A 23,203-nucleotide genomic window follows, 5' to 3' on the forward strand; every position below is an offset into this window, starting at 1 on the left:
GTTACCTAGCAACCCGAGCAGTTTGATCAGCCGGTTTTACCACAGTATGCTCTGTATAATGGCTGCTGGGAAAGACAAGCGTTTTGTTGTTACTTACCATCCAGAAACCGCTTAATTCTTTCTTGTTGGTTGTATAGGAGGCCCTACTTCTGCTTTTCTAAGATGCACGGTTGCATAATTGTTCATCTGTTTGCAGCCATTTTAACATGCGAGTGTAAACATTGAGTTGGGCGGCGTGGCCAGCAGCAGCTTAACAAGACGCCCTAAAACGACTGAAATTTAATTATTGAAGAATGATTTTCTGCAAAACGATGTAACGACATGTTTTGAAGGCCATAGAACTTTCCTAACATGTTCAAGGATGCATAATAGGTCACCTTTGTCATTTTTACTGAGATTAAGCGATACACCATGTATCCTTGACATTTATACGGTACTTTGTTTTGGTTTTACACAGAAAGTCCCTATAAAATACCATGTAGTTTGTTTGTAGTTTGACAAACAATTTAAAGGTTGAAGGAGTATGGATAGTTTAACATGTTAATCACAAGCAAAACAAGTGAAGTGCATGCATAATTTCTTAAAACTGATTTGTTTGATCAGTGCACTTTAAATAACAATAAGCCATAACTTTAACCTCATAAAAAAAGATCGGAGTGCACCGATTGCAGTTTTCTGGCCGATCAGCAGTTTTTAAAAAGTCTGACCTGCCGATTCCGATTTCAGCTAACGATGATTTTTCTTGTTTGTTTTTTTTTGTGATCTGACAGTCACTAAAACAGAAACGGTGATTCTCAGACAGTGGCTGATTTTCAGACCTTTGCGGAGGAAGATGAGATCAGTTAATTAGATCGATTTCTTGTGTAAATATCTGCCGATTCTGATTAATCTGTGCACTCCTAAAAGTAATTTTTGTAACTGAGAAAAACCTTTTGCAGAACATTAACTGTCTTTGGCTGCTTAAGCAGAAAATTATGGCACAAAAAGCATAAGCTGAACATTGGACTGAAACGTTTTAAGCTTTTGAGAAGATTAATGTTTCTTCTAAATATCCAAATCTAAGCAGTGGATCCGCTCACATTTTCCTCCCTGTCACCACACCACACGTTTTTATTTAAATTTTTCTAAAATAGTACTTTAAGTTAAATTAACTGCACCTGAGATTTTTACCGTCTGTGATCTGAATTAAACAGAAGAGGCTGTAAACTTGTCAGATATTCCACCACTAACCGACACTGTGCATGTGAGCTGAGCTTCTGTTTCTTTCTGATCATGAAGTTTGTTCAGCTGAAGACAAACTGAAGCTGACTGCTGACATCGCAACCTGTCGCTTCTTGCAGATGTTTGGCAACTGGACGTTTGGGACGCTCGTCTTTACCGTCATGGTCATCACCGTCACGCTGAAGGTAAACGCCAAGCAGTTAACAGTGTGCAGTGTGAATTAATAAACAGCAGTTTTTACACCTGCAGTTTGTTTACTTGGCTCTGAATTATCGTTGCCGTCTCTTGGCTTAGTAACCCGTGGAGACAGACGGGTTATTTGAGTATGTGGAGAGGAGGATGATGCCAGCGGCCATTAACTCCAGCAGATAATTTGTAATGGGTTGTTAGGGAGCAAGGCCTCTTCTGCAGCACAGGAGCAAATCGCCCCCAACGTTCCTGCATCAATCTCTCAACGTGACTTTTATTTCCAGCTCGCGTTGGAGACCCAGTTCTGGACCTGGATGAACCATTTTGTGACCTGGGGCTCAATCGCTTTCTATTTCATCTTCTCTCTCTTCTACGGAGGCATCATCTGGTGAGAATGTTCTTAAAAATGTCTCACATTTATTGTTTTGAAATCTTTTTGATTTTAAAAAGTGGAGTTGGTCTGATCAGCTCGGGAAAATAATCTCAGACGAGTGTTTTAATATTTCTTCAAATTGTCTTTTATTTCTGTCACATTTATTAATTACAGCCACAGCCATTCAAGGTCAAAGGTCAGAATGGAAGCAGAAAGTCTGTTTTTGGGGTTTAGCACCTCAGCAAAAACATCACATAAAACAAAAAACAGAGCAGAATTACGTAATTCACTAATACGACCAAACGAAATCTAATCTAATTGGTTTTACAGACTCGGTCCATTTACTCCAGATCTTTTTTTTCTTCTTCTTTGTTTTCAACTGGGAGGGAATTTAATAACTTTTATAAAATAATTAAGTTATTTGGCATCATTTTTCCTCTGACCAACTTTTTAACAGTAAATTTTATCTTTCTTTGTGCTGCAGTAAAAAAACCTCTTGTTTATTTTCCCACCAGCGTCTCTGAAGCTCAGATTTAATCCTGGTTAATTATCTGCCACCTGGTTGAACCAGTAAAACCAGTTTAAACTGGTCTGGACCGATCAGACGTCTGGGAGCCATCGTGACCATATTGGGCCGTTATTGATAGAATCTGTATTGGTCGTTAAGGACGTAACAACATTACCTAAGTGCACGACTCGAACTGATGTAGGACCTGAAATTACAGTGAAAAGGGCAAATCCTCCCGAGTCCGTCTGCCGATCTGCAATCAATCAGCCTCTCCAGGATGTTAAGCTTCTTTTTTATGATGATTGTGGCCAAAAATAAAAAAAACTAACGGTCAAAATTAAGTCTTTGCAAAGCCAAAATGAAACGGTTAACATTCAGAAATTGTTTGAGTGAAATTAAGTCAAGAGGGAATCGGAGTTTAAAATCAGCAAATTCAGAAATGCCAGACTAAACGTCTCCAGGTCAGTAAGTGGAGTCAAAATATCGAACTGAGACGATGCCCAAACAGAAAACTGTTCGAATTATCATACAAGCATATAATTATTACAGGACACAAATTGGCCTGTGACGGTAAGCAATAAATAAAATAATTGCATCATAAATTAAAACAAGCTCAATAATTTCCATTTACCTGATTTACGGTTTTTCTTTTTTCTCTTTTTCTACCAAAAGATGAAAGTCTGCAGTCTGGACAAAACCTTTTTATGAAGGATAATTTTGTTTACAGACTTCATGATTCTTTTTATTTGTTGTTTAATAATAATTGTTCATATACTGTTATTTAAATGAACTAGATACTATATTGACTATTAAATTGTGTATATATATGTATGTTTTGACAGATGTATGTCATATGTATCGATACATATAACAGTTGTTATATCTATCAAAACAATTAATTAATTGATTATCGGAATAATCGGATAATAATTTAATCGATTAGTCGTTAACTTTAGTATCCATTTGGTGGAAAAACATTATAAACAAATCCCTCATAACGGATTCAAAATGGTTTTAACAACAAAAAATGGTAAATGTTGGTGTTTAGCGTCACGTCTCGCAGGTTTGGTCTTTAGTCCTGAAACAGGAAGTTAAGTTAGAAGGGATCAAACAGGATTGGTCGAAACTCAGTCGAGTTTCAGTGATTGGTCAGAAAATGACATACATTGAGGTGATTGGTCAGATTTGTAGAAAGGTTGCAATGACAGGTGACTTTAAATTTGCACAAAATCTGCAAATGATGAGCAAATTTGCATAAATAGTTGGTAATCCCCACGTCCTGGATGGCGTGAGTGACGTTTTACTACTAAACACATAAAAAGCGACTCCAGTTAAACATCTGTGTCGTTTGAACCCCTGCAGGCCGTTCTTGCACACCCAGGACATGTACTTCGTCTTCGTCCAGCTGCTGTCCTGCGGCTCGGCCTGGTTCGCCATCGTCATCATYGTCATCACCTGCCTGTTTCCTGAAGTGATGAAGAAGGTCTTCTACAGACACCTGTGTCCCACCAGCACACAGAAGAGCCAGGTAACGACCAGCAGCCAGGAAACCAGTTCGCTTTGCTGCTGCCAAGCACAACGTTTTACTTTCTTAAATTCTTTTGTTTTTCCTAAATGTTACTAAAAGATTTATGCATTTTGTTTGTAAACCAGCTGCACCGTTTTTATTTTGCTGCTGATTTCAAATGAAAAAGTTTTACAGGATGTTTTCTAAAAGGTTTGAACAAATTCAGTTTTAAATGCGTCTGAATTTAAATGAAAAAAAGACGGTYTGTTTTCTTTAAAATGTCTTCTGTTAACATATATAGAGATATTAGTGCAGCTTGTTTCTGTGCTAATATCTCTAGAAAATCTTTCAGATGTGGAAACGGGCACAAAAGCTTGTTATGTTTTTCATATTTCCCATCAACCAGTTCAAGATGACTGCCATTTTTCAAAATGGCTGCCATTTTTTGAGCCTTTTAAAGCAATTATTGACATGAAATGTTTCTMATTTTTGCACCTGGATGAACTTTGTATTTTTTTTAAAGTAATTCTCTGGGATTATTTGTGCCAAGTCAGGGTTTTATATCCTCATGTGAAAGATTTGYTGAAATATTTAATAATCTGTTTCACRATATGGACTTTTATCGCAATATTTTGTGGCGACATTGTGGTAAAGATGAAAAGTATAGAAAAACAGAAAAGGAAAMTATTTAGGTGAGTGCATGACACAGCACTCATTGCAACACAAATACTGTTGGAGAAAAATCCTATTTTTAGGACGACTTTTACTRAAAWTGTAGTGATTTATGTGACTAAACTGCACGATATTGAATTTACTGATATTGATGCTCAAACAGTAGAGAAAATAGTAAAAACATTAACGACAATATCATTAGTTTTATTTTTTCTTCAACATTGACATTTATCAAAACAATAAATCAAAATTCTTCTGAGAACGTTTTCACAATAAGTGATAAACATTGCGATAAACGCCATCCCCTACTCTGCAGCAATACCTAGAGCCAAGAATTGGCAACGATTACACGATAAGTCTTAAAAATGAAGTTTATTTGGAAGAAATCCAAAATGTAGACGGCCTGTAAAGTGATCCGTGTGTTAGTTTGCTTTTAGCCTTTGTTGTTTCTCAATAGCCTGCTTCCAACAGGAATGTTATCACGCTTATGTTTGCTCTGCATGACTGGCGTCTGATCGCAGACTGAGAAGCTCACAGCGTCACYTCTGCTCTCTTTCCGTATCGATTCGTCCATCTGGAGATGATTTATCGTCTCGGCTYGTTTCTCAGAACAGAAAATGAGCCAACTTCTCCAGTCCTGTGTGCCGTCTGTAGCGTCTGCTGCTTCAGTCTCCGTCCTGTTCTGTCTGAACATGACCGTGTGTGTGTGTGTGTGTGTGTGTGTGTGTGTGTGTGTGTGTGTGTGTGTGTGTGTGTGTGTGTGTGTGTGTGTGTGTGAGCTGGATTTCTAACCTCTCTGTCTGTGTGTTCTTCATCTTGCCCCTGTGTTTGCTGTCCCGGTGTAGATGTATTCCAACCGAGTGGTCATAGGTGACGACTTCGCGCTGCAGCCTTTGTCCAGAGCCAAGGGCCAGCTGGGCAAAATTAGGTAGAAGATTTGAGATCCGTTAAGCCGTGGACTTCATCCATCTTAAATGAATCCATTCGTGAAAAAAAAAAAAAAGCAAGAAACTAACAGCAGGAGCGCTTCATGCAAATGCAATATTTCTATCAACATTAAAGATGATATTTAAACGTTTAACTGCGTCTTATTTAGTCAAATATATCTATTTCTTTTAGGTTTTTTGTTTTGCTAAATTACTTTCCAGTATTTTAGAAATTGGTTTTCTTTTGACATGTCATGAAATTCAGACGGAAACATTGCTTTGCAGAGCGAGTGCTCCTCTACATGTTCATTCATAAGTCTCAGCATCCGTCGTCCTCCAGCGTTTTCTCTAGCGTTGTTGTGTCTGTGACGGCATGATCCAAACGAGCCAACCAGCATTCTCTGTCGCTCGGGTCGGGGAAACTGCTGCCAGTTTCAGGTGCTACAGCAGAATGAGAGGCGTAGATTCTGCATGGTTTGCATCATAAGAAAATGCTGAGACGTTTGTTTCTGCCTCTTCACAGCATGTCGTGACACAGCCCACCCACTGCATGAGCAAAATGCATGTGTGAATGAGTGAATAAATCAGTTTATGTTCTYATGAAAACCCCGACTAGCTGCCTTTTCATCACAAGTGTTGATGTTCCACTAATGTTGAAAAATCACAATTTATACAGCAAAACAGACAAAAAAATTAAGCATAAAGTCGTAACGCCAATGTGTGAATTTTTAAGGTCAGTGGACCAGATGCCAGCTACGTTTCCGATACTAATGCGCTCAAAATTGTCAGCATCAGTGRCTCYAATGTTGAAGAAGCACAATTTCACAAACTGCGTTGTTTCCATTAAATAAGAAACTAAATTAAAATCACATGTAAATAAGTTTGTTAAAAATTCCGCAACATCGTCCTCCGACCACTTCCTGTTGTCTTCTTTGTCTTTTCCACCAGTAGCAACATCCAGCCGTTGATCACGACACGTGATGTGAAAAATACACAAATGTTGATAAAGCCRGTAAATCACCTTATTCTAACGCAAAAACCTTTTTATAGAAGTTTTTTCGAAGTTGCCGTGTTTCTTTTAAACAGATTTATTGTTTTTACTCCAAGTTGCAAAATTTAAAGGTAAATGGAAACATAATTATTAACTACKTTTCCATTCARATGTGCACAAAACTTTATATTGGTATTCCGCTAGTATTGAAAAAACAGTTTCACAATTGCAGGGTATGYATTAAATAAGAAACTAAATTAAAATCACGTGTGAATAAATTTGTTCACAAAATAAGTAATAAAAAAAACGATGCKGCACTGTGACCCTCCTCTTTGTCATCTCTGGCAGTAGTAACATCTGGCTGTTGGTCATGTGACTCATCAGATGTGAAAAAAGTGCAAAATAGACCAATTTTGATACAGATTAAAAAAAAAATCTCCTCTTCTGAGGACYAAAACTTGCCGTGCTAAATGTTGTTTTCATAATTACAGTTTGCGCAGCTACATGGTCGGTGCAAACGCAGCTGGTGTCTGTTTTTCTCCTGCTCCTGTCCAGTCGTGGCCCTCGTGCTGTGAGGCCCTGCAGTCTGTCTGCTGCTGTGCGTGTGGATGTGGTCGGGTCTCACCTGGCATGCCGTAGTTTTATAAGCAGGACACCTGGTAGTTTTTATGTCTTGCTGCATCCCAGCCTTGTTTTTTACCCGTCGGACTGATTCCACGTTTTGAGACGGCCTCCTCTTCTCGGAGTCGTCCTGCTGCATGGTTTGGACAGATCCACACCTCTGGGCTGATGGCTCACTAAAGCTGCATGAGCAACTTTGTTTGGGTTAAAGAGCAGCATGACACTGTTGGGGAGGAGCATGACACATTGCTGTCATCGTGGGAATCTCTTCAACAATGGCAGACATTTTTGCAACGTGTTGCCATCTGTAAGAGAAATGCTCAGAGTAGCTTTAGGTTTTGTTGAAGAAAATATTTAGGGGGGTTTTGTAGTTGGAGATATTGGTTTGATTAATTTTGATATTTCAGACTAGTTCAAACCATGTTTTTAAATTTTAATGGAAGATATTTTCAGACTTATTCCTCTGCTCGATGATTCGGTCTCGTTATCTCTACGGGTGCACCGATCAATCGGCCGGCTTACCGTTCATTCTAGGTGATCAGCGACGGATATGAAACCGATATTTATCTCTGCTAAAGTCTGAAAATCAGCCAGATTCTCCTTTTGCTTTGTCTGCATTGTTACCAACTTAGCAGCTTCACAATAAGCAATTAATTAATTGTATGATGAATTAAAATGATCTTAATCATTTTACTTCTGATGATATATTGTCTGCAGACATCATAATTAGTTGTTTTTTTACTTCTGTTGTATTTGTTTTTGTTGTTTTGGATATTTAAAATATCTTCCAGTTCCAGAGCTAAATGTTATAAATAAAATTATTGGTCTTTGAAAGGGCAGACTTCCACTATTACGCCATTTTCAATTTATTACTGGAAAACAGTCTCAAAACAAAAATGTTATTGTTTATTTCAACAATTACTGGGACAATTTATCATCTAGTAACATTTATTATCATGACCGGCCTGCTGTCTGCTAGACTTGGCGGCTTTTCAGATCTCCATCGACCTTTTTCATAACGGTTAAATCGGTTATACGGAAATTATTTGGAATCGGCAGAAAGCAACAATCTGTGCGCCTCCTGATTGTTTTAAGATAAGTGACAGCATGACCCAGACGGGTTGTCACRGCTCTGATACCGATRGATTTTCCTTTATCCCCTTTTCCCATGAGAAATCTTTTAATTGCCTTAAGCTCATTGGTTGCTTAGTTTTTTTAGCTTCTTTCAACCCACAGCCAGTCTGCTCAGTTTTCTGTTGTGTTTGTTTTTGTTCTTTCTGTTGTGGGAAGTAAAAATCCTTCAGCTATTTGTCAAAATCTTTAAGCCGTTTTCTAAAGCAGCAGTAGCTRCTGATCTGTCGGGATCAAGTGGGAWGGCTGGTTGACACTTTTACAGAAACCASTAAGTGAACAAACAGCCTTCCTTGCTTCGCGTCCAGCTGCTGTGTTGGCAGAGGTCAGATCTTCTCCACCGAAACGTCTTCCTCTAATCAGTTAAACTCCCAGACTGACTCTCTGATTCACAGCTTATCCAGTAATTTGCTAGCTGCTTAATGAGTTGCTGAATTTGTATCCACTGTTCTGTTGTTTAGTCTTTTATTGAAWCCCAAAACGACAGCTTTCAGTTTCAAGGTTACGATCGAGTGTCGGAGCCAGGCTCACCAGAAAAAYATTAAAAAGTGGAATTAGGAGAATAAAGTCGTCAGTATTATGAGAATAAATGGCTAAAATAATAGAGTTGTGGTTAATCTGTGGTCAGATTGATAATCTGATGCTGAGCAGATGAACCATTTACTTATCTGTAAAACCAAAGCTTAACAATCCTCAYTTTKACKGCGTTTTTGTGTCTTGAGGTTTCATGATATCACAACTTTACTCTCGTAATAAMGTTTTCTTCCTGGCCCAAACACTCTGCGGTATTTAAGGCATCAGCTGGTCCAAGACGTTTTAACTCAAAGTACGGCTGCTGTCCTCTGTTTCAGTAAGRGCAGACTGTAAAGGACTAAATGACGAACATGGATATGTTTCTGCAGTTTGGTTACGTCGCTGGCCTGCCTGCAGTCTGACTGACGGTAAGCCAGCAGGGCTGACTGTGAGCATCTTGTGTCCTTCAGATGGAGCAGGGTGAGGGTTCAGTCGGCCCAGAATATGACCCTGTTAAAGCCCAGCGGAGCCCAGGGGAGGACAATTGGCACCTGCTAGCTGCTTATCCTCCCCCTGCCGCCCCGGCCCAGACTCATGCTCCCCTAGGTAGTACCCTGATCTGTGCCGCATTCTCCCATTGTCCCCATTTTACCGTCACTGGCCTTGTCTGGTCTGGGGTCCAACCAACCCTGTCCACCTCCTCACAGCCACAGCGACCTGCACAGCCCCACTGTTTGCCTCAAACCTGCACCGCTGCTCATCCCCCATATCGGTGTTTTATTTTAATTGTTGTGTAGAAAAACGGTTTGTCTCATTGGTCCAGTTTCCTGTCCTACGTACTCATCCCTCCCTGATTGACTGTAGCTGCGTTTCCATTACAGTTGTGCACAAAACTTTGTCAATATTCTGCTAATGTCTAAAAAAAATGTTTTTCACAATTTTGGTGTTTCTGTTAAATAAGAAACTCAATTAAAAATAAGTTTGTTCATTGCAATAAGTTATTAAAAAACATTCTACGCCATAATCCTCCTGTCACTTCCTGTCATCTCCTTTGTCATCTCCGCCAGTAGTAACATCCGGTTGTTGATGTGATGTGACGAAGTATTTCTACTACAGTTTTGTGAAATAAAACAATTTTAATGCAGCCAAAAACAAAAAACTCGTCCCTGAAGGAAAACTTTTTAGCTTTTGAAACTTGCCATGTTCCTTTAAACAAATTAACTTTAAAAATGTGAAATTGCCCAGTTCCAAGGAAACGCAGCTCCAGAGACCCTCCATGTAGAACYTGAGCTTCCCGATCACCAATCGCTGTTATTGATCAGTTTGGTTTCAGACGAGGAGAGAATGCTGTTGGCATGCCGGCTTCATCGTCTTGGCTGTGTTTTCATTCAGCCAYGTGAAACTCACTGTTTGATCATCTGTTTGCTTCTAGTTTGTTKKSSKYYYMWKRAAWYCYTTTWWTTTTTTYMWTTTTTWWTTTTTTWWTTWMMWTTTTTTTTATAGTTTATCGTAGGGCGGGGTGAACATGACTGGGATTTATTGCSATAAATAACCTTAATCAMGATATTTCTATTATCCCTGCACAATAYTTTATGGTGCCTCTGTGATACCGATTAACGTGATTATACAAAACATCTTTTATTTCTTTTTTTAGGCKACTGTACGGCCGTGACGCATGACTCGCCAATCACAGCCCAACAAACACGAATACTTTAAAAAACACACCACATGTGAAGCGCTTCTTTAGGACACATAAAGAAGAAGTGCGATTTATTTCACTACATTAAATTTATTGTTACTTTCATTAAACTGCGGTAAAACTAACAATCCTGACAGTTTTGGRGGATTTTAATTCTTTGGAATTTATCGTGACGAGAATAAATCGGAATTCGTATTACGAAGAAATGCATCACGATAAATAATAAGCGATACAATAAATGGCCGCCCCTRCTTGCAGGAAGTTGTGATTGTAACAAATACCTGGCAAATTTTGCACAGACTTGCAATTTTCACCAGTTTCCATAAACCTGACCGTAACGTTTTCTGACCAATCCGCTTAGCTAGCGCCCTTATAATTTAATTTTGTGTTTCATGGCGTCTCTTGAAAGATGAACCTCCAACCATCCAGCGCCAAACGACAGAAAACTTCGCCGCATTCTCCCAAACGAAAGGCGTAAGTTGAGATGGTCTCGGCTGAACTGAAACTAGTGACTCTCCAGTACCGTCTGTCATTTCTGTGCAGAAGTTGTGCTCACTGTTGCTTTCCATATATTGAAAGTAAATTTTCATTGTTGCACTAGAAAGAGCAGAAGTTCAGGGAGGAGGCATTAGACCGGCGGCCAGCAGCAGGATGGAGATGCAGGGTCAGCTCAGGTAAGGAGGGATGATGGCCTGATGAGGAAAAGGGAAGGAAAGGAAAAGCTGTGTGACCATTTTATGGCAAATATAAAGCTTGARCAAAATTTACCACAACTTTCTGGAAAAAAATCGGCAATTTTAAGCCAAAACAATTGAAAGAAAACCAACATCTGAAATGTGCAGCACGCAGGTAAATAGTCAGATAAACTTTACAGACACAATCAAACTGTAGAATTGACTTTTAATGAGTTGAAATGTGAAACTGACTTTTAAATGAAGTTGGTGGAGTCGACTAACTCGCCCACTCTTTGGTTGCCTAGCAACTCGCCCACTCTTTGGTTGCCTAGCAACTCGCCCACTCTTTGGTTGCCTAGCAACACCCTGCTCTGCAACGTGCGCAGCAGCAGTTTCATGTTTCCCCCAAGATACTCGTGCTTCACTCCTCAGAGCCTGTTTTCTCTTTCRGTCCCGTTGGTTTGGTTTCACTGTGAGGACAATCCRACAGTCGCCTGATTTTCACTGACGGAAACGTGGAACATTTRAAACAAAAACCCGCTGGTGCTTCACATGTGTGGATTGGTTTTGCTTTACGTCCACTGAGCGAGTGACTCCTAACCAGAGGAATGTGCTACTTGCAGTTCCTCCTAAAAGCACTTTAGTTTGAGAATAAATTATGTGGAGTTTGATTTGTTTGTGTTTTGCTGTCTGCGGCCAAGAAGCAAACGTTTGGCTCGACGCCAGCGTCTCACAATTCTGCTGCAGCAAAACATCAGAGTGCAGACGGTGGCWTGCACCTTTAGCAAATACGGCTTCAAAAAGATGAAAYAAAACTCCCTCAAATGTCCTATTATTTATGAATTTACTTTCAGTTGGACTTGGACAATTAAGACGATTTTTAKRCCTCCTTGTCCTCCTGTAATTAATGTGAACAATGAATTACTAAATCCCAGCGCTCCGCAGTTTCGTTCTTGTAACCTGACTCCGCTCCTTTTCCCGTTTCCCTAATCCTGGCTTTGCCTCGTCTACATCACCCGCCGTCTCCGCGGTGCTGACTCAGATCAGAGGAACGACCCGATCCCAGATGTTTCTGGCCAGCGTTGTTYACCCATGCATCACTAGCTCTCAGATAAATCTGATTAGCTACAAAATCTATTTCGTACAAAACATGGAGTCGCGTCCAGTAGAGGCAAAGGGCTGCTGCTTGTTAATCAGATCAGAAGGCCTTCATCGTAAATTTTAAACCGTGTGGAGCAATCCATCACAAATATAAATGCYAACTTAAACTTTTAGTTTTAGAGTCCCTCCACTACAATCCACTGCTTAAAAGTGCATTTATCAATGAAAGGTTTATTGATTTCAGCAGCACAATTCCCAGGGCTTACATAAAAGTCTTAAATTACTTAGAGTTAAGGCCTTAAAATKTATTAAATCCATTAAAGAAAATGTAAGTTGACATTAAATTCATTMATTWCAGATCTTAAATTTAGTTGTGACAGGRTTATTTAATCTCACGTATTTTACGTAGTTTTTGTGTCTCAGGACTTTTCTGTTAGGTAAAAGTTTGAGTCGTGTAAAAACGTCTCGACTCGCTGCGTCCTCTAATGACTCCAGGTGGTAAAGGTGACCAGTAACAAACTGATGCTTTCTAGCTGGCTTTAACAGCTAGCATATGGCTCTCTAGCTAACCAGCTAGCTAGAGTGAAGTCTAATTAACTCTCTAGCTAACTACAGAGTTAACTAGTTACAYAGTTAACACTCTAKCCATCTAACTAGAGAGTTAACTAGCAAGYTGGAGTCATCAAGCTAGTTAGCTCTTGGAAGCAGCTAGCTAATTTACTAGTTGGTTAGCTAGAGAGCAATATGCCACATGAGAAGCACAAAGCTGCTCCTAAAGGCCTCAGAAATTTCACAGTTTTGTTTCCCTGCATTTATTTTTTTATTTGTCTTATTATTCATAATGGTCTTAAAAAGTCTTAAATTTGAGTCAGTGAAACTTGCATAAACCTCGACTCCTGGATTACACGCACATATGAAAATGTGAAAAGACATTTTTCTGTAAATTTCTTGGACCAGTCAGGTGTAAGAGAGATTTCAAAACATAAATATTATTACATTTTAGCTTTTAAACTTCTGCAAGGTGAAAAAYAGGATTTAGTTTAAACAGAAACGAMGGCCTTTGGAAAACCGTCCATGAATTATGTGTTGTACGCAGTGAATAAATACCTCGGGTCTCATAAGWTGCTGCGTCTCTGCAGCTGCCCTGGGAGGTAATCAGCCTTTGCTTCCTGCTGACGTGTTGAGAACGCCCAGGTTGATTTGAAMCTGCCAGTCAGCTCGTCTGCACTGTTGGCTCTGATGTTTCTCATCTTCCTCTCGACAATAATCCCCACAGATTCTTTACTGGGTTCAGGCCAGTAAGGGAACCAGTGTCACTGAACCAGGTATTGGTACTTTGTTTGAGGCTGCTGCTTGCGCAACATTTTTTTTTTTAACTTGAGTTTTTTCTTTCATCAAACTTTCCAACCAAACTTGTGGCTTAACCTACTTGCAAAGGTGACCATAATTAAGTCAATATCTATGCAACGTCTGATGGAAATCATTTTATTGTAATATTCACAATTACCGAGGAATTGATTTTGAGTTTTTCATTATCTGGAATCAATAATCAAAGTTGAAAAGTGTCACCCTGTGGAATAAATCAATATGGGTTTCCCTTTATTAAATGAAATTACCAAAATAAATGTACTTTTATGCAGATATTGAGCTTCATTGAGATGCTCCTGTATTGGATAAGAAGCAGTAAAAATATCTCCTCCAGTGTTATATTAAACACTACGACTTCTTTCCATTTTATTCTAATGCGACTTTTTCTCATGATTTAATTTTTGTATTTTCTTTCCTGATACTTTCAGGTTTCTTTTTGTTTTCCGGTCTGTACGTTCCTGTTGGTCCCGTTTTGTTGCTGCATGTTGTGTGTATTCCCTGTAACTCATCGCCACCCAGACGGCATGCAGCATCACCTCCCCGTCGCCCTCATTGAACAATAACAAACAGTTCAACTGAGTCTATTTGATCTAACTTCTGTTTTTGTTTTTTTTCCCTCGTTTTTATCCACCAATCTCTCTCCTGCTGTCTTGTTCTCTCTCCCCTCTGCTCATGATGTTTCACTAACCCATGCTTCCTGTTTTTCACACACCTGTTCTGGCTCTTCCTGCTCTCACCGCCTCTGCTCTCCTCCAGTCTCTATCCGCCCCCCAGGCGCAGGCCCTCAGCTGTGTGGAGTCCCTGTGCTGCTACCAACATGGGCAGAGCGGCTGTTCCCGCCTGGCCCGCCTCCTGGAACAAATGACGGGACAGTGCAAGGCCAGCGTCAACAATTGCCACACATCCAGCCGCAGCAACAGGTGGGGAGGACTGCAGCGTCGACGAGAAACGATGATTATGAGCCCCGATGAACYGTCTTTCGATTTGGGCAGCAGCTCCGAGTGTTTTAGCCCGTGATCCGGCTGAGCTGAGCGGAAGCAGAGCGTCGGTGGTTCTAGGGTGAAAGAGTCTGAGGCTGCAGATGAGTGGATCAAACACTTACAGACTTCTTCTGTCACGGCATGAATTAAACGCACACATCCAGCGGAGTTTGGAGTCGGACAGGCAACGAAACCAAAAATGTAGAGGTGAAYGCTTCAGAGTGCGATGGTTGTTCTGTCCACCAGGGAGAATTTGGTACGATATTTTTATTCACCGCGGTTCACAGCTGCGTTTCCACCSASCGTATTACTGCGCTGCTTGGAATTACRAAAATATATTTACTTAATKGAAACGAGCAAATTTAGAAAAAGCCTTTTTATTTTCAGCTGTGTCAGTATTGGTGTATTTCACAAAACTGCAATGGAAACATTTTTAAGCTTGTCGCAATAAAAAATAAAACATTTATTTGCATGATAAATTAAAACTAAACGATTTCCATTAGCATGATTTGTCGTTTTTCTTTTTCTACCAAAAGCTGATAAAAGTTTTCAGTCTGGCCCTTTTTTTGAAGGACAGTTTTGCTTGGAGAAAATTCACRATTCCTTTTTTTCCATTTATTTTTCTGTTTTATTATTTATTTTGGATATTTAAAATCTCTTCCGGTTCCAGTCAATTTGATTTTAAAATTAGTTTTCTTGTGCCATTATATCAAACGACAATATTATCGTTTATCTCGCTATCTTCTGGGGCAGTTTATCATCTAGCAATTTGTTTTTTTAATGGTGACAAGAGAACAAGTTACGTTTTGAATCGGGTCTCAGTTCTGGCGGAAAGGACCAGGAAGTGACGGGAAGTAGCAGCAGGATGATGTTCTTTAATGATTTACCATGTGAACAAACTTATTCACATGTTATTTTAATTRAATTTGTTGTTCAACGTAAACATTACAGTTACAAAACGGTGGTTTTTTTTTCCTACATTTTCTCTCATTTGTAACGGAAACGCAGCTATTGATTCTCGTTCCTTGCAGAAAATGCATGTAATGCGTTTCCAATAAAAATGTGCGAAAAACTTCCACTCATTTCTAAAAAATACAATTTTGCAATTGCACTTCTTACTCCCGAGTAAAAATTAAATTAAAGTCACACATGAATAAGTTTGTTCACTTAATAAATCATTAAATAAATCTTGGCGGCGACTAATGTAAACACTTATGCACATCATTTAAGGAGGATAGTTGCTGCCAGTAATCAATTTTCTGCTGTAGACAAACCAGCACGACACAAAAAAAAAAAAAAAATTCCATTTCAGTTTTGTGAAAAACAGAAATTATTTCAATGCAGCTGAAAAACAGTAAAACTAAAAAAGTTTTATTGAGTTTTTTTTAAAATTGGCATCTCTCATTAAGCGAATTTATTTTCGTAATTCCACTTTGCGCGTTTCAACRGAAACGCAGCCTCCGGGCTGTCCTGTCTGACGCCTTTGCTAATGTATTTGCCGTTTGTGTGTCTCTGCGTTGTGCTGTGATCTGTCGTGTCGTCTGTCCTGACTGTCTCTGTTCTTCTGTGATTCTTCCTGAAATGAGCGTTTGATGTCCAGACGGGGAGCGGGTTTTTTTTTTTAGGGAAAACCCTTTAGTTTGTTATGCACTTTAACAGACAACATCACTACTTCATGAAGTAGCCGGCCGGCTTCGGCCAACGCTGTATCTGTAGCCCAAACCTCATCGCAGTGATGGCGGCTGGCTGGTATAATCATAAAGTATCCAAATATTAAATGCTTACTGACACTATACACATTAAATATTTAGCTACGAAAAGCGGTGGGAAGTAGACTCTTTCTTTATCAATGCTTTAATTTCACTGGGCAGCAGTGCATTGTGGGTCTCCAGGTGATATTTAGCGGTGATGGTGGCGTGRCGTGACGCGCCTCCAGCTGCAGATCCAGGTGGTTTGATGAAATGTTGAGGTTTTACTTCACGGTTTGGAGGCTGGGCTCTCAGTTTGCAGGTCCTCTGCAGTTTCTATAATTGTGTCCACCTGAATCCCAGCATTGATCGGTGTGATCATTGATCGGTGTGATCATTGATCAGACGACTTGACCGGCCCCGTTCTGCTGAGCTGTCGATTCTTCTCAAAACGTCTCAGGACTCCAGATATTGATTCGATCAGTAATGAAGATGTTGCATTCCTGTCTCTTGTTGCCAAATTTCCTTTCTTTTTTTTTAATTAATGTATTTTTAAAGGGAAAAATATGCAGTGGAAGTTAAAGAATGCCCAAGAATTTCAACTTTGATCAAATTGATCAGTTTGTAGCTTAATTATTGATCATAGTTTTCGTGACTTTTTTATTGATACTCTCTTCCTTATGGCTGAGAGAGAGAAAAACTTAAAATAACGACGGATGCAAACACTTTTCCACGTTGCCCAGTGACCATAAATATTCTCTCTGCTGCTGTAGACAAATTAGCCTGATGCGAAAAAGTGTTTCCATCGCAGTTTTTCCGTAAACACAAAATTTTTACCGCTGGGAAAAAAAGTTAAAACTTTTCAAAATTGGCACATTTCTATGAAGTACATTTATTTTTGTAATTTTAATTTGGTTAATTTTGTAGTTAATGGAAATGCATATGTGAACACCAAGCAGACCAGAGACCGCTGCAAATCAGGAAGTGGACTACAACACAGAGCATTCTGGATAAACAAACGTGCTAAGCTAGAGCTAGCAGGAGAAATGGTTCGTTGTCTTTTAAGACAAAAGAGAAATCCTGCAATCACTAATTTCTGTCGCTACTTTGTCTTTATGTCGTGAAGAAGAAAGTGGCGCTAAGGTGCAGTGCCCCCACAGGCGAGGAGGGGAACTGGTTTCTCAGAGTTTTATCGTTTGACTCGGTGAAAGAGAACCACGGCAGCTAAAAATAAAACAAATGTTGCAACTTTGGTCCCCAACCAAAGCGAATGTACCGGCCATCAGGTGTTTAAACAACCTTCATTTCCATAAAGACAGTTTGGAAAGGGAATACATTATTGTCTTTGTTTAAATTACCAGTAAAAACTCGTGTTATAGTGACTTTAGTTTTACATCCCCTTTGCTCTGATATAACTCCTGTAAAAACTGTTTCATGAATGCAGTTTTTTAAAGAACGAAACAAAACCAAAGCTCTGCCAAACCTGCAGACCTGAAATTGGCCTCCATTTTCTGATTGGTGCGTCTCTCTCTCTCTCTGTGTGCTACAGCAGATGCATATCGACAGCATTTTTAGGTGAACACGTTTCCCTACTTGTGGCTGTGCGTAGTCGCTGTCAGGGTCAGTTCTCTGAAACAAGCACAGATTTTTCCATTAAATAATGATTCAATTTAGATGAATTGCCTCCTGTGGGGTTGATTGATTTGTTTTCTGACCTTGGCACGAAGCAACCAATTGGTCTCCTCCAAGTGACAAATCACAACCAATTGGTTTCCTCCCTCAGGATTTAAGAAAACACCGACGGACGTAATGTATATTGCAGCGGTCGGCTTTTTACTATAATGGAAACAATGAAGTCAATAAATAGGATCTGCGGTTGTTTTATCCCTCTGCACTGCTTTGTCTCTCCTGACCCTCTGCAGATGGAGAAGTGGTTGTAGTATCAAAATATGCAAACCAAATACCTTCTTTCATCTACAGTTATCTTTTCAGATTGAGAAAAAGGATCATTAATGTTTGTTTAAAAGGTAATGTAGAGTGAATTTGGCCTTAATGCCTTAATAATGCCACCACAGCAGAAAAGTATTCTTTGTGTCACAACTGAACAAAGCGCCGCTACTTGTATATAATAAAAATATGTAAAAAAAAAAAAAAAAAAAAAAGACATCATTAGTGGTGAAATGATTTGGTGAAAATTGGAGAGTGAAGGAATGTGGCTTCTGGGAAATGTAGTTCTACTCCTGGAGCGTTTTTCTTTTTTTGCTACTTCCTGCATCTACTGACCATTTTTCATTGGATGCTGAAGCCTTATACCTGCTTCTGAGAACATGAAGGGTGCGTTTGTTTTATAATTCCTGGTGCTCCAGCCGAGTGGAGTTGGAAAAACCGCCCCCATCCGACAGGAAGTACAAAACAAGAACGCTCCAGCCGTTTTGCTGCATTGGGCTGCCTGTGGTATTTTGTACACAATGTTACCTGGATCTGCTTGCGTCACTGTCTGTCTGTCTCCTTCTCCTCCTCCTGTGTGTGTTTTTGTCCTTTTGTGTCTAAAGTCTGCATTAATCTCAGATTAATTATTCATGTGCTGCTAATGTTCCCAGTGAGTTTGTCAGCAATCGGCCCGTTCTGTCCTCGGTTCGTGTTCCCCGAAGCTTTTTGAGGGTCGTCTTGGCTTAGAGACGTTTTCAGAGCTCAGATGTTTGTTTTTTTTTTGTTTTCCTCCTCCCTCTGTTAGACGAGCTGAGATGGTGATGCAGCTCATGTGAGCGCCTCCGGTTAATTCACCATCTGAGTCACAGGCCGACTCGGAGACCCTGGGTGGCCTCGTTCTTCCCCTCACCAACTCTTAAAGGGGAACTATTGAGCAAAACTCACGTTTTGTTCTGAGTTTGAGTTTCAGCTGCTTCTAAAATCAACCCGGGCATTTAAAGGAAACGCCCAGCTGTTTTCTGGCAATGAGTTCATGTGTTTTTGGTGTCTGGAAAATGAGCCGTTTCAAAAATCCTTCCAGTTTTTAACTGTCACTCGTTACCTAGCAACCGCGGTGAAGCCCAGCCCCCGTTACCTAGCAACCACAGCAGAGCGCCAGCCAGCAGGTTTGGTCAGCTGGTTTTACCGCTGTATAACGGCTGCTGCAAAAGACGAGGGTTGGGTGTCGAATTACSTTTCAGAAAAAAACCTTGTTGCGTTCTTGTTGGTTGTGCAGGAGGCAGTGATCTGGAGCCGTTGCTCATGACTTTCTTCTCTTTTTTATTTTTTTTTTATTGCTCATGTATTGAGTGACTCGAGTCTCATCTCGGCTCCACAGAGAGATCGGATCAGAACCCAGGTGTTACTGATGGAAAACATCTGCTCAGCAGCCCACCTCTACACTCAGGCTGAAGTTGATCCAAACTTTTCCACCCSTCAAAAGTTATTGATTCCTGTTGTTCAAACATCAACATTTATTTCAATAATCGATTAATCACAATTAGTCATTTTATCCCTGCTACAAATGATCAAGTGTACGCAACACTTTGTTGTTGCATTTTAAGCTGTAAAATGTTTACTTTGATTTAAAAAAGGGATTGAATCGCTTGAATGGAAAACTCAGCAGGATGTTCCAATCTTTTATCCGATTAATCGTCAGAATAATCGATTAGTTACAGTTGTAATTGCTGTCAATTGGTGCTGAAGCTTAATTAGCAGGTCATTTAATTTCCAACGCTTCTCGTACTAAATGTAAAAGCTGAACGACGGTTTAATGAGGAGAGAAGAAAGCTAACTCATCCACCCATCACTAACTCCTCCCTCATCCATCCACCCATCCGCTCTGCTTCCTCCAGCCTGATTGGTTGGGATCATTTTTGGTTTTTATAGCTACTGACAGCTCAGCTCTGCTGTTTCTCACACACACACACACACACACACACCCACACACACACACACACACACACACTGCGCCTGTCTCCTAACCTTCACTCACTGCTGTTTCCAGGTCTTGGAGCGACACAGAGAACTTCTACTCCAATGACCGCACCATCCTGACTCTGTCGCCCATCGAGGCCAGCCGCTGTTGACTCCCACGGCCGCCACCCCTCACACACACACACACACACACCGGTACCGCTTTACGAGCCCACTCCAGTTTAAAACGAGTGGGACGAGCTCACCGATCCTTAGAAAGAAAGAGACGAGCGTCGGAGGAAATGAAACGGGTCGGCCCGGTTCCGCCGTCTCCCGTAGGAAGATGGGATCGGCGGACGAGCAGGAAATATCAGATTCCTGAAAGATGATCCGAAAAACACATTTAAAAAGCCAGAAAGGCATCGGTTTCTTTCCTCTGGACAGAAAACGGACCTGAATCTTAGCAAACTTACTCTGTTCTGGACTTTGTTTGTTTTTTTTCTACAAATGTTGCTAAAACTGCAAAAGCACAAAATCTTACCAAGTATTTTTGGTCAAGTTTCAGCTGCAGTCTGACTTCGTACAGCTGATTTAAGACAAAACTAACTTACAAGAAACGTTTCATCAAGATCCAGGAGCTTTTATAAAGAAAATATAATATTGACTGAAGTAAAAGCACTAGTTACATCGGACGATACTATGAAAAGATCAAACTACGAGAATAAAGTTGTATTATTTTGACTTTATTCTTGTCCAAATTTATTTTCCAAACTTTTTGTTTTTGTCTTAGTTTGGCCCCAACTCGCCATCATAATCAGATTATTTCAGTTGGGACTCTTTCATTGATATTGCTGACCTAAATCAAGCTCCTGCTTCCTGCTGAAAAGCTACTTGTAAGTTAGTTTTGTCTTGATTCAAGTGAACCGAGACGTTCGCAGAAGAAACTAGACCAAAATACTTGGTGAGGTTTGGCTTTTGCGGTCGGTGAGAAATGCTCGAAGCTCAGCTGAAGATCCCGCTGCTTCCAGGATTCTGTCCGATCCACTGCTGCACCTTTAAGCCCCCGGTCAGACGGGAACCGGTTCTGTAGCATCCAGAGGTTCTGCCGGGACCTGCGACATAAACTACTGTGGTACCAAAGACCGGCCGGATCCAGACTGGAGTGAAGCTCTTAATTTTTGTGCCTGATTGAAGCTCCTGTAGTTGTAGTTGTAGTTTTGTGGCCCCTCGTCTCCCCGGATGAAGCCGGACGTTTAAAAAAGCCATATAATTAATGCAAGTGATGGAACTGCAGCTGTTGGAGCCTCTCGTTTCCTGGTTCTTGCTCCTCGCACTGCAAAAACACAGAATCTCACCAAGGAGTTTTGGGCTGGTTTCTAATACAAATATGTCGGTACACTTTAGATGAGACGAAACAAACTGACCAGCAGCTTTTCAGGAAGACACAGGAGCGTTTTTATCTCTTTAAAACGTTTTGTTTGTTTCGATTGTTTCACTTRCGACTAGCCGTTTTCATGAATATTAAAGAGTTATTGTCTTTAAACAAGCTGTGCTGAAAAGTTTCTTGTAAATTGGTAACATTTGTGCTGGAAACTAAACCAAACTACTTTGTAGGATTTTGTGTTTTTGAAGTGAAAGATGCCTTTTCTCCATCAGCCTGGCGACCAAAAGCCTCTGAGCGTTACAGAACCACAAACCGCAGGGACTGTTTTAAAGATGCGAGGCAGGAAAACGCATAACCAGGTTCCCGAACGTTTCCCAGAGTCATAATTTATCGTTGTGCGCAACGGTGAGAAGCTTTTGGAAGTCGGGGGTTGATGCTCTTTAACGCTGCGAAAACACAAAATCTCACCAAGTTTGGTTTAGTTTCTAGTGCAAATGTCTTGGAGTTGAATTAAGAAAAACTGATTTACAATTAACTGTTAGCAAAATGTTTATGTCAATAATTCCTTAATATTCATAAAAAATATGAATCGGTTTGATGGCACTGCGCCGTTACCTAGCAACCCCAGACGAGCCCSGCTCGTCTCCTAGCAACCGAGTTCTAGTTCCACTGGTAGATTATTTCACTTGTAAAAAAACATTTTTCCATGTTTATAAGTGAAACTTTTCCATCGCCGTTTAGGAATTAACTCGAAACAAACTTCAGCATCTTTCTGAGAAGTTGCCTGTAAGTTAGTTTTGTCTCTTATTAAGACGTTTKCACTGGAAACTAAACCAAATTAGTTGGTGATATTTGGTGTTTCTGTGGTGAAAGTAGACGGAAGAATGTTTTCACGTTCAGGAAAATTCCTTCAGAAAGAAAAGCTGAGCGTTTGCACAAACCACATATCAAAAATATCACATTTTCTTGCTTCTCATTGCTTTAAAATAAATTCATTAACACCTTAGGAATCATTCACGTCACGTTTTTGCTGTTTTCACCTCATAAGTTTCCTCTGTGTGAATGTGTGTGTTGAGGCTTCCTCGAGGCTACTAATTCCCACCAAGGCGACCAACTGGTTTAAACTGGACACCAGTAGCCTCGGCACACCCAGGAAGAACAGGAAGCAGTTTCCATTTGCTAATTATTTGAATATTCTTGTTTGTTTTCTGTAAGAAACACAAACGGGTGCGACYGATGATGGGAAGGTGTATTTATTATAGCTGTAATTAGTTGTTTTTTTGTTTTGTCTTGCATATATTACATTATTGSTTCATGAAGTTTAAAGGCAAATGTCCGGTTTGAATAATTCAGTGATGATTTACTAAAATGCTCTTTCAACCAGCTGACCTCATAGTTGCTGATCTACCAGGATGGACCTTCACTCATTGATGCTGTTTAAATAAAATTATCAAGTTTCTTGGAGCGTTTTGTGGAAAGCAGTTGAATCAAGTATTTTTGWSACACTAGAAAGAAAGCAGTTGAAGTGGACTAGAAGCCAATCTTTCCCTAATGGAGCCAGCTGGCTGAGTTGCATCATGGGTATTGTAGTTGGCATGAACCATTCTTAGTCTTACCTGCCTGACGGTAGATGTATAGATGCTCGATTGGTGGGGAGTGTTGTAATTAAATCCAATGATATTTAAAACCGTTTCACAGAAAACTAAAATATTGCTAAAGATTATTTAAAAAAAACATTTAATACAGAAATGTTGACGCTATTCCATCATCGT

At 40.1% G+C, this 23,203-nt stretch overlaps 1 protein-coding gene across 10 annotated transcripts in view; it reads left to right on the plus strand.

Annotated features, from left to right (window-relative positions):
* atp11b (ATPase phospholipid transporting 11B) overlaps positions 1-22,448 on the plus strand; it is a 59,791-nt gene extending 37,343 nt beyond the window's left edge. For 6 of the 10 annotated variants that reach the window (XM_017304474.1, XM_017304476.1, XM_017304475.1 and 3 more), the window contains 5 exons: positions 1,341-1,406; positions 1,695-1,798; positions 3,654-3,819; positions 14,251-14,414; positions 20,139-22,448. In XM_017304474.1, coding sequence (XP_017159963.1) covers positions 1,341-1,406; positions 1,695-1,798; positions 3,654-3,819; positions 14,251-14,414; positions 20,139-20,220 — 582 coding nt within the window. In that variant the 3' untranslated portion in view covers positions 20,221-22,448. Of the gene's footprint in view, positions 1-1,340; positions 1,407-1,694; positions 1,799-3,653; positions 3,820-5,315; positions 5,399-9,122; positions 9,259-10,760; positions 10,826-10,952; positions 11,026-13,265; positions 13,452-14,250; positions 14,415-20,138 lie in introns of those variants that run through there. The other 4 variants (XR_001776559.1, XR_001776558.1, XM_017304479.1 and 1 more) reach the window with 4 other exon arrangements.
* The last annotated feature ends 755 nt before the right edge of the window (positions 22,449-23,203 follow it).

This window comes from Poecilia reticulata, linkage group LG4 (assembly GCF_000633615.1).
Source record: "Poecilia reticulata strain Guanapo linkage group LG4, Guppy_female_1.0+MT, whole genome shotgun sequence".
NCBI classification, from domain to species: Eukaryota; Metazoa; Chordata; class Actinopteri; order Cyprinodontiformes; family Poeciliidae; genus Poecilia; species Poecilia reticulata.